This window comes from Pseudorasbora parva, chromosome 13, assembly GCF_024679245.1.
Source record: "Pseudorasbora parva isolate DD20220531a chromosome 13, ASM2467924v1, whole genome shotgun sequence".
Lineage (NCBI taxonomy): Eukaryota > Metazoa > Chordata > Actinopteri > Cypriniformes > Gobionidae > Pseudorasbora > Pseudorasbora parva.
This window is the reverse complement of record NC_090184.1, coordinates 5,432,430-5,445,560: the sequence shown is the minus strand read 5'-3', so window position 1 is coordinate 5,445,560 and position 13,131 is coordinate 5,432,430. Positions and strand designations below refer to the sequence as shown.

The 13,131-nt window shown below is 38.1% G+C and overlaps 1 protein-coding gene and 1 long non-coding RNA gene across 2 annotated transcripts; both read left to right on the top strand.

Annotated features, from left to right (window-relative positions):
* Positions 1-622: 622 nt before the first annotated feature.
* On the top strand, positions 623-1,566 carry LOC137038018 (uncharacterized). Its single transcript, XR_010897346.1, has 3 exons — positions 623-733; positions 836-900; positions 1,444-1,566. It is a non-coding gene; the product is annotated as an uncharacterized lncRNA (long non-coding RNA).
* Positions 1,567-2,949: 1,383 nt separating this feature from the next.
* Positions 2,950-5,429, top strand: nkx2.7 (NK2 transcription factor related 7). Its single transcript, XM_067412457.1, has 2 exons — positions 2,950-3,458; positions 4,773-5,429. Exons 1-2 carry the CDS (start codon positions 3,137-3,139, stop codon positions 5,288-5,290), a joined length of 840 nt encoding a protein of 279 aa, XP_067268558.1. The 5' UTR covers positions 2,950-3,136; the 3' UTR covers positions 5,291-5,429.
* The last annotated feature ends 7,702 nt before the right edge of the window (positions 5,430-13,131 follow it).

Below are 13,131 nucleotides of genomic sequence, written 5' to 3'. Positions count from 1 at the left end.
TACTGTAAATGGGGCAGAATTTGACGAGCAAATGAATAACGGCAAGCTACTGTTCAGTTTTACGGGATACTACAGTATTTTTTATATTATAGTCACATGCTTGAGTCTGCTCACAACTCATAGGAAAATCAGGAAGCATCACATCTCATCAACAGGCGTGCAACCAAAAAGGATTACCATAACATTTAAGGTTTAACATTACATTACTTTAATATTTTATTGTGAGAAAAGAAGAATGAGAAGAGGATTAAATTAAGGAAGAATTTTTGCTCCGATTGTGACCCTGCCAGCACACATCAGACGACGGTGCATCACCAGCATGTGGCTTTTCACTTCACCAATTTATCAAGGTAAATGCAAACTGAAAAAAAGTGTTCTTTTGTAACTGACTTGATTTATTATCGAATCTACATCAGGTATTGTTTTTTTGTTTTAAATGTGCACTAAAGCAATGAGACTAGCAGTCACTGCTGGCTGCCTCTGTTTTACATAGTCCTACCATTCGTTGAGAGATTAAAGATTGTCTGTGTTAAAATGGTAAGATTATTTTGTTGTGTAGGTCTGTGGATTGTAGTATAAAAATGCTAATGTGCAACATATGTGGTAAGACCCCCAGTAATGCTCATAGTTTTTTGCTGAATGCAAAGTGTGGTATCCCCGAGTGCATAATACATTTTTCTATGTTTTCAGCCATCAAGTGTCACACATAGAGGCAATGATACTCCGTGCTGATGTGAGTTTTGCTTAGTATTCCACTTGTTTAGTATTCATGCCTATTGTGACTGTATACACATTTTCATTTCACTACATAGGCCACCATTTTTCTGTTCTACAGATATCTGCCACTGCAGCAGATGCTGAGCACACCCTGACCCTCCCTGCGTCCACTGATACTGCTAGGTAAGTGTCACAAGCAAGCATGGAGTATAAAACAATAAAACAGAATAAAACATACTCTCTAGTTGTTCTTTTTCTGTATTCAAAGAATATTTTAAAGAATGTTGGTAACCAGACAGTTGAGAGTAGCTATTGACTTCTATTGTATTTTTTGTTTCTACTATGATAGTCATTTGGGTCTGTCAACTGTCTGGTTACCATCATTCTTTAAAAAATCTTCTTTTCTGTTGAACAGAAGAAAATAACTCAAACAGGTTTGGAACAACATGAGGATGAGTAAATCATGACAACATTTTAATTTTGGGGTGAACTATCCCTTTAATACTGCTGACAAAGTTATAAAGTGCTGTCTACATTACTCTAAGATACTCAGGTCTCTTAATGCCTCAGATCAAACGTAAACTAAATTTGATGCAAATACTGTCATAATGTCAACAACCTAGAATATTTAGGCCTATATTTGAATGCAGTGTGTTTATGTCTAAAGTAAAATTAATATTTACTTACCTAACTAATATGTTATATTTCTGTGTAATTATATTGTAGATGCTCTATTTGTGTGAACCCCAAGAGCGGAACAAAAGCCAGCCAGGCAAAGGTGGTGTCCAAGCAGACAGGGACGCATGTGCAGAAAAAGGCAACAACTGTGAATCTTTAGTCACCGTCTTAAAAAACTCATGGAGTGGGGCAAAGTCACAGCATTATGTTCTGTTCAGCCTAGCCTCACTGGTGAAGCTGAAATATTGTCATTCTATGAATGGATTTTATGTTATTAGCTTTAATAAAAGCATCTTTTAAAGTTATCTTTTGTCTGAGCCATTTGTTTGCCAGCAATTTTCAGTGTTTTTTGTTTTAAAATGTAAATTATACATCATCAGTTTCTTAGTCAGTTTCTCAGTAGTGTTGCAATATAAATATCACATTTGATAGTACTTTAATAAATGTTATAGTATTAAACCATTTATGAAAATTACAGCAGGAACACTAAAATAACATTATAACGGGAGGGAAACACCTGACAGTATTATACTGTACAGACTATATTTTCTACAGCACAGTACTGTAATATTTTTTACAGTATTTAACTGTTGTTTCAGATTACAGTAGGTCCACTGTAAAATTACAGCATTCTACAGGTCAAGTAGCTGCCTGCAATCTACTGTAAATTAACGGGGATTTTTTTTACAGTGTGAGCTTACATTGTTTTGTTTGTTTTTTACAATAGTGAGTATGTGGAAATCTGTCGAAAGATGAGTGAAAATGGGTTTAATAAGAAGGTTCCTGAGTAAAAATCAGGGAAGAGTGATTGAAATGGATGTTATGGTTTGGGGAAAAAATGAAGGAGAGGTGATCTGATTAAGATGATGCATGTATGTACAGTAGACTGTAAACTGAAGGATGTTTTATCTTTATTTAAGACCACTATTGTGGATCTGACCATTTTATTTTATTATTGTATTTTATTTTTTATTATCTTTACAACTTTTTTAATTATCCTTGTTTTTAATTTTGAATTCGTACACATGGTATTCTTTATTCTCATGCATATGTCATCACTATTTTAAATAATTATAAAATGTGCTATACAAATAAACTTGCCTTGCCTAGTGTGCACTTACTAATCACGCTTAAAAATAAAGATTCCAAAAGGTTTCTTTTTTTCTCTCTCTCTCTCTCTCTTCTTCACGGTGATGTCATAGAGGAATCGTTTTAGGTTCCACAAAGAATCTTTAAGTGAACAGTTCTTAAAAGAACTACGATTAAGTCGTGAAGAACATTTGATTAAACTAAAGAATCGTTTGAGGAACGTCAAGATTTCGGGGGATGTCAACGGCTTTTCGTGAAAGCAAAGAACCTTTATTTGTAAGCGTGTTTAATTCAACATTAAAGGGCATTTCAATCACAACGATCCTCTATCGGAGACTTTTTTTAAAACAACCCAAAGCTGTTGTGAGTTCGTACAGGTGATGATGGGACGCACAGGATGGGAGGGGTCAGTCGGAGATAAGGACGCTCTCTATTAGATAAGAGCGCTTCTCTCCGCACCTTCAACAGCGGAAAGAGGAAGAGAGAAGCTATTCTTCATCTAGTGCTGCTTCTGCGAGGAGAAGCAGACCGTGTTCTTCTGCTTACCTGGGGACATCTGGAACTTTACAGAGTCGACTGATGTTGCTTTGCGTTTGAAAAGGTGAACCTTTCTTCCACCTTTCTTCAAGCACCCACACAAATCTCTCGAGCGATGCTTCCGAGTCCCGTAACCTCGACTCCGTTTTCGGTAAAGGACATCCTGAAACTGGAACAGCAGCACGCTCTGAATCCGCACGGGTTGATGGGTGTGGAGCAGGACGGCGTGCCGCTGCAGTCGCTTCAGCTCCAGTGCATGCAGAGCACCCTGAGCCGCAGTCTGGATCTGCTCTACAGCCCCGAGAAGCACGGCGCGGGCGCGGGCTCGGGCGCGGGGGAACCGCTCAAGTGCGCGCTCGATTCACATGACTTTGACATAGTCAGAAGCTCCTGCGGATCTCCAACGGAGGAGGAGATGGATCCCAACGACGACACAAGTAGGATATTTATAACAAGTAGGATCTAACAATTAGGATCTCTGTAGTTATTATTTATATCTCCAATTGTCTTCTTTCATAAACTCAAAAAAGCCTCTTTTTTAAGATTTACGCATTTCAATTACACTCAGCGAAGGGATTCAGCGATTTCATAGAAGAATCATTTTTTGTTTCCGACCTTTTAGTCAACAGCTCTTAAAGTATCGGTTTGTGTCTTTTTATTGTGACGAACATTTTAATAACCTAAAGAACCTTTGGCACTATAAAGAACCTTTTGTGGAATGGAAAGGTTCTTCATGGCACCATCAATGGCCATAAAGGTTATTTTTAAGAGTTTGATAGTAAAATTCCATCAAATTGATTTGAATAACCCATATATATTATTCACATTATGAATTAAGAATTTGAAATGAGTAAAATAAACTAGAGCTAAATAAAACAATTTGAATACATCTTAAACTTAAATTGAAACATATTATAAAAATCACATAAACTAAATTGTTCATTCCCTTTCTCCATTATGATTTATACACATTGTTGTAATGTTGTTATGGAGAAAGGTATTGAACCATTTAGTTTTGCGATTCGTTCATATATTAAAATAATATATGTTTAAGATGTAGTACTATAAAATAAATATTTAAGCTCTATTTTGTTTACTCCTTTAAAATTCTTAATTGGAAAAAAATAATAAGGGGGATTATTCAATGTAAGGATTATTTAATTCAATTTGATGGAATTTGTACTACTAGGGGTGCAATTCAAGGAGTTAACTAAAAATATACTGTCAAATACTGCAAATTTAAGGATTTAGGAAACTAACGGTTTCTTTAGTTATTTTTTACACCGCCAAAAAAATAAAAAATAAAAAATAAATAAATAAATTATAATACAAATAAAATTTAAATTTAAAAAAAGTACGTCATGTGTATAACTTCAAGAACCCCGAAACGAATTCACTGATCTGAGGGCGAAGTCTTCTTTAACCTCTAAAGAATAGATCCAACTATATAAGCCAGCAGTGGTTCTTCACTGAACATCTGTCAAGAACCACTCAAGAACCTTTGTATTATAATAATTACAATGTTATTGTCTCTAAAACCAAACTAGGATTGTATGTATGAATGCACATACTGACTGATCAAAATTCTGGTACAATATGACACTTATCATTGAAATGACTGGGGAGGATTTAGAAAAAATAGATATTAATTGTACTATTAATTATTGTTGTTTTGTATAACGATCCCCTTCATTCAGTGCATTTCACTTCATAATGCATTTAGAAACTAAATATTTGACTATTATTTTTAGGCATGTGTCCATTTGACGACTCCAGTTATAATGGTAGACAGGACGAGACGGCCCGGGAGAAGCCGAAGCAGAGGCTGCGCAGGAAACCCCGAGTGCTCTTCTCTCAGACTCAGGTGTTTGAGCTGGAAAGACGCTTCAAGCAGCAGAGATACCTGTCCGCACCCGAGCGAGACCACCTGGCCCATGTGCTGAAGCTCACCTCCACACAGGTCAAAATATGGTTTCAGAACCGGAGGTACAAGTGCAAGAGACAGCGGCAGGACAAAAGTCTGGAGCTGGCCGGCCCGCGGAGGGTCGCGGTGCCCGTGCTGGTGCGAGATGGAAAACCCTGCCATGGAGCTCCTTACAATGTCACTGTATCATATCCCTACAATAACTATTACAACAGCTATGGAAATAACCCGTACCACTGTAACTTCACCTCTGTGCCCTCGTTTGCCAACACAAGTCAAATACCGAACCACTTTGTGGATGTGAATTTGACGACGGGAAGTGTGGATGGGATCAGAACTTGGTGAGACGCGCCTGGCATCAATCCGACACGAGAGAGGATCTGGATTAAGACTATTTAACCCAACGGCACTGCTGGAGGGGAAAACACTTTAACAGAATGTTGTCTGCTTTTATATATATAGTATTGTTTTTTATATCAGTGGTTTACAAAACAAACATCACCAAATAAAAACTAAATATTTAATAGCATTAAGCTTCAGTGAGATGTTGTCATGCTTCAGTCATTCTGAGATATTTCAAGAACGCTAAATTAGGACTACGGCCTTTATCGTGAGATAGATAGGAGGTGTCGGTTGTTATTGACGTGAAATAACGCTCTAGCATAGGACAATTAAATACTGCTGTTCAAATAATAGGAAGCAGATATATTTCAAGTTAATTTATTTTACACCGAAAGTAATAATCGGCGAGTTTCTGAAACATAGGCCTAAGGCTTGATAGATTAAAGTGTTAATGCAACGAATGTTAAATTATTTGGATTTTGTTTTTATTCTCACAAGAAACATTAAAAAATGCGAGCTCGTTCGTGTTGCAGCAGACATGCAGTCATTGCAGTTATATAACTGTAGCAATCGCAGGGTTCACTATATGACGATGTTCAGTTTCAGAGTTATTCTAATACGAATTTGCATAATATATATTATTTTTTCGTTGGTATGGGTAACCATATAAAGTCAGGTTTATTCAGTTGTGTTTAAAATTTTAGAGTAATGAGAAAGAAACAAAAGCAACAAAGAAAACACGCAAGAAAGAAAGATTGGACCCGCTTTATATAAGGTGGCGTTAACGTACTAACATTTAATAAATCATCTGATACAATGCACTTATTGTGTATATTTACATTGTACTTACATTTTAAAAAAAAATCTGCATGTAATTACATCTGAAAATAATTTCTAGTTAAATTTGTAATTACAATTGACACGTCCCTTAAACTTACCCACACCACCACACCTGTCCCTAACTTTACTCTTAAACTGACCCACACCACCACACCTGTCCCTAACTTTACTCTTAAACTGACCCACACCACCACACCTGTCCCTAACTTTACTCTTAAACTGACCCACACCACCACACCTGTCCCTAACTTTACTCTTAAACTGACCCACACCACCACACCTGTCCCTAAATTTACCCTTAAACTGACCCACACCACCACACCTGTCCCTAACTTTACTCTTAAACTGACCCACACCACCACACCTGTCCCTAACTTTACCCTTAAACTGACCCACACCACCACACCTGTCCCTAACTTTACCCTTAAACTGACCCACACCCCCACACCTGTCCCTAACTTTACCCTTAAACTGACCCACACCCCCACACCTGTCCCTAACTTTACCCTTAAACTGACCCACACCTGTCCCTAACTTTACTCTTAAACTGACCCACACCCCCACACCTGTCCCTAACTTTACTCTTAAACTTACCCACACCCCCACACCTGTCCCTAACTTTACTCTTAAACTGACCCACACCCCCACACCTGTCCCTAACTTTACTCTTAAACTGACCCACACCACCACACCTGTCCCTAACTTTACCCTTAAACTGACCCACACCACCACACCTGTCCCTAACTTTACCCTTAAACTGACCCACACCACCACACCTGTCCCTAACTTTACCCTTAAACTGACCCACACCACCACACCTGTCCCTAACTTTACCCTTAAACTGACCCACACCACCACACCTGTCCCTAACTTTACCCTTAAACTGACCCATACCACCACACCTGTCCCTAACTTTACCCTTAAACTTACCCACACCACCACACCACCACACCTGTCCCTAACTTTACCCTTAAACTTACCCACACCACCACACCTGTCCCTAACTTTACCCTTAAACTGACCCACACCACCACACCTGTCCCTGACTTTACCCTTAAACTGACCCACACCACCACACCTGTCCCTAACTTTACCCTTAAACTTACCCACACCACCACACCTGTCCCTAACTTTACCCTTAAACTGACCCACACCACCACACCTGTCCCTAACTTTACCCTTAAACTTACCCACACCACCACACCTGTCCCTAACTTTACCCTTAAACTGACCCACACCACCACACCTGTCCCTAACTTTACCCTTAAACTGACCCACACTCCCACACCTGTCCCTAACTTTACCCTTAAACTGACCCACACCTGTCCCTAACTTTACCCTTAAACTGACCCACACCACCACACCTGTCCCTAACTTTACCCTTAATCTTACCCACACCACCACACCTGTCCCTAACTTTACCCATATATCCCACCTCAATATGTATAAGTGTTTTGCAATACAATATGAACACAATGAGAACACATTTCTTATTTGTTTGATGTAAGTACATAGTAGTTAAGGCCACCTAATATAAAGTTGGAGCAAAATATTTTATTTTGTATTTTAAAAAAAAACCTAATAAAAAAAACTATTGTTCTGATGATTCTATTCTAATTAACATCTTTAAAATATATATTTTACACGAATATATTAGAAGATTAGGACTAATGTTAGTCAAATCGATTAAACAAAGTGATAAAAGTTAAGCAAGACAAGACACTGCAGTTCTCTGTAACATCATAAACTAACCAAATAAAACTATCTCCCAATCTTAACGCTTTCCAATGAGCTTGTCATTACACTCGCATTAGCCAAACAGATACAACAATTGAAGCGTCGCGATAAGTCCGAGTGCTCAGGATGCTGCGCTGAGAGTAAACAGAGCCGCAGACACGCCGGCACTCTTTCAGCCCTGTCTCCAGATCTGTCAGGGACACGAACAAATCTGACAAATCTGACTGCGAGCAACCTGTGATAGCATCTGATAAAGCAACCCTATAGGAAAATGTTGCCCATTTAGGGCCCAACAGGTAAAACAACACACACTAGAAACTCTTAGAATGTTTAATGGTTATAATGGGAATTGTATTGGTTTAAATGGAAACTAATGGTGTGGATTGGTGCATTTATTGGTGGCATGTTAAAAACATTAAATCCTAATGGTATATTGCCCAAAACACCCTTCAGGAGGAAGAGTGCCAGCCAAAGGCCAATCAAAAATAGCCCAGTGACCATACAAATGTCAAAACTCAAGACATGCCACTCCCACACCCAGAATACACATTTTACAGTCCCTGGTATGCGTTATATAGGCTACAACACTCTAATGCTATTGTTTTTCTAGGCTATCATTACTTCAATTAGCTCATTGTGTCTGCCTTAAAATAACACATATTGTTTAAATCGATACATTGTCAGCCAACCGATCGGATTTTTATCTGATATGGACGGACACCAGCTTCACCTCGGATAACAGATCACTTTAAATTAGACACATGCATTTTCTTTAGCCTAAAGCTGCTAATATTTCAATACATGCATTTCATATGTCAAACATTTAACCGCGAAGAAAAATCAACACGCAGCAGTTTACAAGGAGAAACTCTGCAGGAAATCCGCGGACTTGCTGCTGGTGCATGGTTTTAAAGGTTAACGCTTGATGGTTTGTAATGTTTCTTATGGTATTTTTAAAGGAAACCATTAGAACTTAAGTGTTTTTTCCCCCTTTGATTTACATTGAAATGAATTAAAATAGTGATGCCTAACATATAAGAAATAAGACTACCATGTGTAAGAATTAATAATTAATACAAGGATAATTAAAACAGCTGGACGCTAGGTACTAGTCCCAATCAATATTTTAAAGTGGCAAAATTGTCCCCACCAATATTTTAGCGAACTCCTTCATGCTGCTATATGGATCGATTCCGACGGACATGCAGGACGAAACAAATGAAACTGCCACCCGTCCCTTGAAACACGGAATTGTTCCGCGTTTACAAGCAAGTGTTCTGTTGCAAGTTTACATACTTGATTCCATGTTTATTGTTGAGCTGTTGTCATTGTTTAATTGTCACTCTTATCACTCTTTAATTGCCAAGTTCATAAATTATTTTCAAAAACGGATTCAAAACTGATTTGGAAATAAAAATACACACAAAACAACTTATTTTCAATATAAAAAGTGATTGTGGACTGGATATTTTTTGACCTTTTATCACAATCTTGGGCATGTCAAAGATTAGTAATAGCATTGTTAGTTTGTGTGCAGCATCAGATTTACATTTTTTTAATCCCTCATTTATATGCAGTTATTAAACTCTATACAAATGCTAGAAACTAAGCTTTTCAGCACAGGCCTATCTAAAGGGTTAATGGTGCCACCTGGTTATATACTGTAAAAATTACACATTTTACCTCTTCCCAACAGGGAAAACCACAAACAATCAAGAATGCCTGATTATATGGTGTCATGGCTTTCCAATCAAAACATGTGGCTATAATGGAAGTCAATGGGGCACGAACAGCCACGAACAGTAAATGAGGGAGAAAAATCTGATGCTGCACAAAAACTAACAATGCATCAAAGCTAAAGTTGTTACTAATCTTTGCCATGCCCAAGACTGTGATTAGAGGTAAAAACAAATATCCAGTCCACAATCACTTTTTATATTTCAAATAAGTCATTTTGTGTGTATGTTTTTTTTTTTTTCCAAATCAGTTTTGAAAATCATTATGAACTTGGAAAATAAAGAGTATTATTATTTTGGTACTGGATAATTTGAACTGAAGAGCCTCATAAATTAATAGACTTATTAATGCATTTCCATACTCAGTAACATAAATAATAGACCATATAATCTGGGCAAACCTGGTGGGATGTCCCCACCAAAGCTGAGACCAAACCTACACCCTTGATGTGTAGCCTACAAAATTAATTTCAGATCATTTATAGGCCTAATTCTTCTAAAGCTCCGTTCACACAATGACGAACTATACAGACAACGAAGATAGTTCTACGTTCTAAAATATCGTTCTTAATAATATAGAGAACTATACCGTTGTAATTACTTTCAGAACGACTTTATCCAGCTGATTGTCATCCAATCAGAATCAATCCTGCTGTAACGAGCTCATTTAAAGCTGCAGACAAGCACGCGCTTAGAATAAACAGAACAATATCCGCGGGTGTGGACGCTAATATAGCTGGTTGTATTTATAGTTATTGATATCGTACTGGGTGTGAACGGCCGCTATGACCAGACTGCAGGCAAATCGGATTTTCTACTAAAATAAGATCTTTTCAGGCAGACTGTCTGCACTGTTAATAAGTGATCAAATAACACTTGTTTGTGGGGTTTTTTTTTTAGTCTTTTCTTTTTAGAGCCTTATTAAAATTCTTACAAAATCACGTTTTGATTGTTGTCGTTTAAATTGTGTTAAAAACAAAACAACATTTCAGTTCAGTTGTTGTTGTTTGTTTGTTTGTTTGTTTGTTTGTTTGTTTGTTTGTTTGTTTTTGGCTGTTCAGACTTTCAGAAATCCATCTGGATAAAATCAGGAAATGCCAAAATTTTATTTTTGCTGGCAGTCTGAACAACCTCAGCTATATAAATGTTACTCTTAAGCCATAACTCCACTTAAATGGATAGTTGTCATAATTTACATGCCTATGTTGTTCCAAACCTGTATGTATTTCTTTCTTCTGTTGAACACAAAAGAAGATATTTATAATAATATGATATTTTAAAGAAAGTTGGTGACAGTTGATGGTAGCCGAAAAATACTATGGAAGTCAATGTGGCCCATCAACTGTCTGGCTAACAACATTCTTCCATCTTTTGTGTTCAACAGAAGAAAGAAATTCAAACAGGTTTGGAACAACATTAAGGGGGGGGTAAATATTAAGAGTTTTCATTTTTGTGTGAACTATCCCTTTAACTGAGAATAAAATATAATAATTACAATGGTGCATTAACCTTCAGTTTTAAAATGGCTTGTGAGACACGTAGCTCCCTAATGAAAAGAATATGAGCAATCCGAAACATTTCACTGACAGCGGTGGGGGAGAGTAACTTCAGTCCTATCTTAATGGGCAATTTATTTCCTGTTTAAGACTGTGGTGGATAGGTCCGAGGCAGAGATAGAAAACACTCTCAAGAGTCTCGTCAGCACTGAGTTCAGATAAGGGAAGAGTATGTGGCCCAGAGCAGTATTTAGCAGCAGGCAGACAGAGTGGAGACTGTGGCCACTTCAAGAGATCAGATAAAGGTGTGTGTGTGTGTGTGTGTGTGTGTGTGTGTGTGTGTGTGTGTGTGTGTGTGTGTGTGTGTGTGTGTGTGTGTGTGTGTGTGTGTGTGTGTGTGTGTGTGGCGGGACATTGTCCATTGCGTGGCACAACACAGCTCTACAGGAAGAGTTCTGGTCAGAGACTTACTCAGTGAGTCATTGACAGACAAGGTTAAGACACAGGAGGCCTGGATCTTCACTTCTGTCTTGTCACTCTGAAAGACACACACAAAAAAACGTGTTCCACCGTTCTAAAGGAAGTGGGAACTGGCCGAAGGGCTAAAGGTTAAGCTGGCTTCATTCCATCTAATTATTTATGAAATGGTGAAACCCTATTGTATGGAAATGTTTAAGTTCCACAAAATGTAATGCATCTTTCTAGTACTGTAACCTACACTAATCCTGCAGGATCAAAATACAAAACAAGGTCACAAAACCAAATTATGAATTGATTGGAAGATATTCAATAACTTTGCACTAAGTCTCATTACTTTCAATAATATTTTAGGATAGACTTAAAGTTCCAAAAATATGTTTTTGCAGTGATGCCATGGAAGAACTATTTGTATTTATTATTTAACAGCTCTTGAAGTCCTCCTGCATGCTGTAGTCAATATTGTATCCTCTAAAACTCATCTTCGATCACCAAAATGACATATCTAAACAGTTTTCCTGTTGTTAAAATATATATATATATATATATACAGCTCTGGAAAAAAAATAAGAGACCACTTTACATTGAGAAAGTCTCTTCATTTTTTCCAGAACTACACTCACTTTGATTATTGGATTATTAGGAACACCATACTAATACTGTGTTTGACCCCCTTTCGCCTTCAGAACTGCCTTAATTCTACGTGGCATTGATTCAACAAGGTGCTTCAACAAGAAAGCATTCTTTAGAAATGTTGGCCCATATTGATAGGAAAGCATCTTGCAGTTGATGGAGATTTGTGGGATGCACTTCCAGGGCACGAAGCTCCCGGTCCTCCACATCCCAAAGATCTATTGGGTTGAGATCTGGTGACTGTGGGGGGCATTTTAGTACAGTGAACTCTTTGTCATGTTCAAGAAACCAGTTTGAAATGATTCAAGCTTTGTGACATGGTGCATTATCCTGCTGGAAGTAGCCATCAGAGGATGGGTACATGGTGATCATAAAGGGATGGACATGGTCAGAAACAATGCTCAGGTAGGCCGTGGCATTTAAACAATGCCCAATTGGCACTAAGGGGCCTAAAGTGTGCCAAGAAAACATCCCCCACACCATTACACCACCACCACCAGCCTGCACAGTGGTAACAAGGCATGATGGAGCCATGTTCTCATTCTGTTTACACCAAATTCTGACTCTACCATCTGAATGTCTCAACAGAAATCGAGACTCATCAGACCCGGCAACATCTGTCCAGTTTTGGTGAGCTTGTATAAATTGTAGCCTCTTTTTCCTATTTGTAGTGGAGATGAGTGGTACCCGGTGGGGTCTTCTGCTGTTGTAGCCCATCCGACTCAAGGTTGTGCGTGTTGTGGCTTCATGAATGTTTTTCTGCATACCTCGGTTGTAACGAGTGGTTATTTCAGTCAAAGTTGCTCTTCTATCAGCTTGAATCAGTCGGCCCATTCTCCTCTGACCTCGAGCATCAACAAGGCATTTTAGCCCACAGGACTGCCACATACTGGATGTTTTTCCCTTTTCACACCATTCTTTGGAA